This window comes from Primulina eburnea, chromosome 10 (assembly GCF_022965805.1).
Source record: "Primulina eburnea isolate SZY01 chromosome 10, ASM2296580v1, whole genome shotgun sequence".
Classification (NCBI taxonomy): domain Eukaryota; kingdom Viridiplantae; phylum Streptophyta; class Magnoliopsida; order Lamiales; family Gesneriaceae; genus Primulina; species Primulina eburnea.
The window spans coordinates 26,406,482-26,410,959 of record NC_133110.1 but is presented as its reverse complement, the minus strand read 5'-3'; the positions used below and the strand labels follow the sequence as shown (position 1 = coordinate 26,410,959).

The following is a 4,478-nucleotide window of genomic DNA, read 5'->3' as shown; positions in this document are numbered from 1 at the left end:
GTTCACGAGCTAACGAGTCGAATACTGCAAAGATTGAGTTTGGTTTGTTTGTCTTAACGAGCCTCATTAAACGAGCTCAAACGAGCTTTTATCAAATCGAGCTTCGAATATCTTACAAACGATTTGGTTCGTTTATATCCTTAAGCCTAGCCCATTAATCGCCTCATAGGCTTATGGACAAATTTGTAATTTGGGAAAGTTACGCTATTACTTCTGTGTGTACATATATATCCACGTTTATATCTCCGGTGATCAAAACGGTGACTCGTTTCTCACGGAAGACATGGAAACCCGACCCTTACCTCTGCCCGCTTCCATCTCTCAACAAGCCTTGTATTTCATCAATTCAAACCTCAATTCCAGAGAACATCTAGAGAGAGCCCCGGTTCTCCTCTCGGAGCTCCAGACCCGCTGCGATGATCTGGATCGAATGCTTTCGGATCTTGCGTTACAGCTCCGGTCGAACTTGACAAGACACTCTGACCACTCGAATCGGGTGGGTTCACTCTTCGAGAATGTCCATGCTCAGTTGCAAGACCTTCAGCATTCTTCTTCTCAGTTATCTTCAGGTTGTTTAATAATGTAAATTTGCTTTTTTTTGCTTTTTGTAATTTTAATTAGGAATTATAGGATGCTGATTTTTGCGCTTTTGTTTATATCTTAGATGGTGGATCGAGGAGCGGGATGGTGGAGGAATTGCAGGCATTGGCGAAGGAGGTGGCTAGAGTGGAAACAGTGCGAAACTATGCAGGTGTTTTTTTTCTTTGTTTACTCATTAACTTGAAGTTTATATGTATAGCTCAATTTGTAGTAAAAATTTGTTAAAAAATATTAATTGAGGAATTTTTTGCGTGTAAGGAATGAAAATTTGGAAGGTTGTGAAGGGTTTTTTCATTTTTTGCATATTAATACTATTGGGAGTTTTTATTTGTCTTATAAAGTTTGATGTCTGGTGGAAATGATGGTTTAACTATATAAAGTTCGAAGAGTAGTTCACCTTAAAGTTTTAGCCTTTCGGAAGGATGTGCTCTATTTATCATTTTTTGGGGGTTGAAAAACTCCTAAATTCTAATGAATCTGGCTTATTTGAACCAATTAAAAATAAATAGTCACAGGAACGAATTGAAACCTATAAACAAACATATGGTGGTATTTTTTATTTTTTTAAATTTGTGGATGGAAGGAGGGAAAGAAACAGGTAAAGTGGAAATTTGACGATCTGTTTCTTGTCTTTCGATTGAGGCAGTTACCTACATAACTGATTTCTTCATTACTCTCAGAGACTGCATTGAAGCTTGACATGCTGGTTGGTGACATTGAAGATGCTGCGTCTTCCTCAATGAACAGAACTTTGAGAAAGCATTCGTCAACAAAGAATTATGAAGTGAGTACCCTTTAAGGGTATGTTTGCCTTATATTATTGGGCTATTCTAATTGCAATATCTGATTAAAATTTGGCTGAAATTAAATATCATTATTAATCATCGTCATGTTATCATCACGTGTAGAATGCCAAAGCTTCGTTGTTTGTGCTCAAACTTGGTTGTAGTCACGTGTAAATTACTAAGATGAACCAGAGTCTATGGTGTGGAATATTTTTGTTCTTTTTAGAATAGATTAGTCAAACATGATTCATTGGTAAACTATGCTTCATTATGGATGAATACTCTTCAAGTATTAATCAAACAAGATCAAAGTAATATGACATTGAATTCTTTCACCGAGAATGATTTTAACCTTCAGTTTTGTGAGCCGTCCAGTGAATAGAAGTAAAGATTTCATCATTGCTTGAACATTGTAATTTACTCGTGCACACTCAATTGTGGATTAAGGCAGCATTATCCACAAATTTGAAATAGAAAGGAAAGTTTCAATGTGCATAGGTATGAATTGAGTTGAATTGCATCACCTCAAGTTAAGTGGTTTTTTTTCCCTTTTTTTTCTTGTTCTTTTTGTTTCTTTCTTTTTTCGATTACTTTTGCTTTCATCTATCTTGCAGGATATGCGCTCAGTTGCTTTAAGACATCTTAAATCGACTGAAGATCTACTTACTTCTGTTTCAAAGAGACATCCTGAGTGGAATCGACTTGTTTCAGCCGTTGATCATAGAATAGACAGAGCATTAGCAATTCTAAGGCCCCAAGCTATTGCTGACCATCGAGCTCTTCTTGCTTCTCTTGGATGGCCACCACCTCTGTCAACCCTGAGTTCGTCTACTTCAGATGCAGAAAGATCAACTGAAGTGAAAAATCCTCTTTTCACAATGAAAGGTGACCTGAAGGTTCAGTATTGTGTAAGTTTCCTGGCATTGTGTGGTCTGCAGGAATTGCAGAGACAGAGAAAGTCTCGTCAACTTGGGGGGCGTTATAAAGATTTTGCACTTCACCAACCACTTTGGGCTATCGAAGAACTTGTCAATCCTATATCTATTGCTTCTCAATGCCACTTCTCAAAGTGGATTGAGAAGCCAGAGTACATATTTGCGCTAGTTTATAAGATCACTAGAGAATATGTTGACTCTATGGATGACTTATTGCAACCGCTTGTTGACGAAGCAATGCTATCTGGTTACAGTTGCAGAGAAGAATGGATCTTGGCCATGGTGTCTTCCCTATCGACCTACCTGGCGAAAGAAATATTTCCCATTTATGTGGATCAGCTCAGTGAAGAGAGTGAAACTGGGATCAAAACACAGGCAAGGCTATCCTGGCTTCATCTAGTGGATCTGATGCTTGCATTTGATAAACAAGTTCAAACGCTGGCTGCACACTCAGGAATGCATCTTTCCCTCGAGGAGGATGGCAATGTGCAAAATCTGTCTTCACTGACTGTATTTTGTGATAGACCTGATTGGATTGATTTATGGGCCGACATTGAGCTTAGTGAGGCTCTTAGTAAATTAAAATCTCAAATGGAAGACAACAAAAATTGGTTAAGTGAAGACCGAGGAGTTTCTCTTCTGTCTGGCCAAGAAGACAACAAATCCCCTTTGATTTCTAGTGCTGTGCTTCAACGTCTCTCCTCTGTGATAGACCGTTGCCGATCATTGCCTAGCGCATCATTGAGGTCAAGATTTGTCAAATTGACTGGTTCACCTATAATATGCAAGTTCTTTGATTGCTTGCTACTTAGGTGTCAAGAAGCTGAGGGGCTAACTGCGCTAGCTGATGATGATGCTTTAACTAAAGTTGCCTTGTCAGTTAATGCTGCCCGCTACTTTGAATCCGTTTTAAAAGAATGGTGCGAGTATGTCTTCTTCCTTGAAATGGGATTGAGCAATACTGATAAACTAGAAAAGGAAGATGATCCTACTGCTACTGGAGCACCTGGAAATGGTATTTTCGACGAAGAAATCAAAAGGTTGAATGAATTCATAATTGAATGGGTTGAGAAGTTATCCACAGTTGTCTCAAGGGGATTTGAAGCACGTTGCCGAGACTACATAAAAAACAAGAAGCAATGGCAGGAAAGGAGCCAAGAAGATTCGGCACAGTCCAGATCATACCTAACAGCGATGGATTACCTACAGGGAAAATTGTCCATACTCGAAGAAGGGCTGAACAAAATAGATTTTACTAGAGTGTGGAGAAGTTTGGCTGCTGGGATCGATAAGCTATTTTTCCATGGTTTATTAGTAGGAAAGATAAAGTTCTACAATTGGGGAGTCGAGAGGCTTTCAAACGATCTGATGGTTCTTTTTGGGGTATTTGGAGCTTGGTGTTTGAGGCCTCAAGGTTTCTTTCCGAAGATCTCGGAAGGATTGAAGCTGTTGAAAATGGCGAATAATGACGTGAACAATAAGTTGATTAGAGAGGAAAGATGGCTGAAAGAAAATGGAATAAGGCATTTAACTGCTGCTGAGGTAGAAAAAATAGTGAAGAACAGAGTAGTTGCCGGATGAAGAAGGTTTCACTTGAATGATGTACTTTAGAAAAAAAAACAATTAAAATTAGGCAAATATGAAATGATATTCTACTATGTACATTTAGTAAATCTTTTTTCTTACACATTTTCGGTAATGGTTCAAGATCGCTACCATTTAAAATTTAAATTGATACACTTCTTTTTCTTTATTCTGTGCTTTGAGAACTGTACTAAAACTCTGCAACTTAAAGGCTACCGTGTGATTGAATGATTTGCTTCGAGCCAAAAAATATGCATGGACAATCGTGTTTTCACAGATTGCGGTAGGTTCGTCTAAACTAGCTAATTGAATTGGATTTCGGCTTACCCGACCCAAGTGCACCCTCGCTCCACCCCATCCACGACGGTTGATCCAATCTTCCCCAAATGCCTGCGTTTAGATATCCGGGTCACGGGTTGACCCGAAGAGCTGAACTGATCCGACGTTCGTCTGAATTCGACCTGCAAATAATCGAATCTGCTTCAATGAGAGTTCTTAAAAGACTCGAAAAAATTGAGCTCAAATATCCTTCGATTTCCAGTGTTAATCCCACTAAGTTTGGAAAGATCCTAGA

General features: G+C 38.8%; 1 protein-coding gene across 1 annotated transcript; it reads left to right on the top strand.

The window, feature by feature from the left end:
• Positions 1-238: 238 nt before the first annotated feature.
• Positions 239-4,073, top strand: LOC140803237 (RINT1-like protein MAG2). The gene is made up of 4 exons (XM_073158996.1): positions 239-569; positions 665-751; positions 1,281-1,384; positions 2,000-4,073. Exons 1-4 carry the CDS (start codon positions 284-286, stop codon positions 3,899-3,901), a joined length of 2,379 nt encoding a protein of 792 aa, XP_073015097.1. The 5' UTR covers positions 239-283; the 3' UTR covers positions 3,902-4,073.
• Positions 4,074-4,478: the final 405 nt, after the last annotated feature.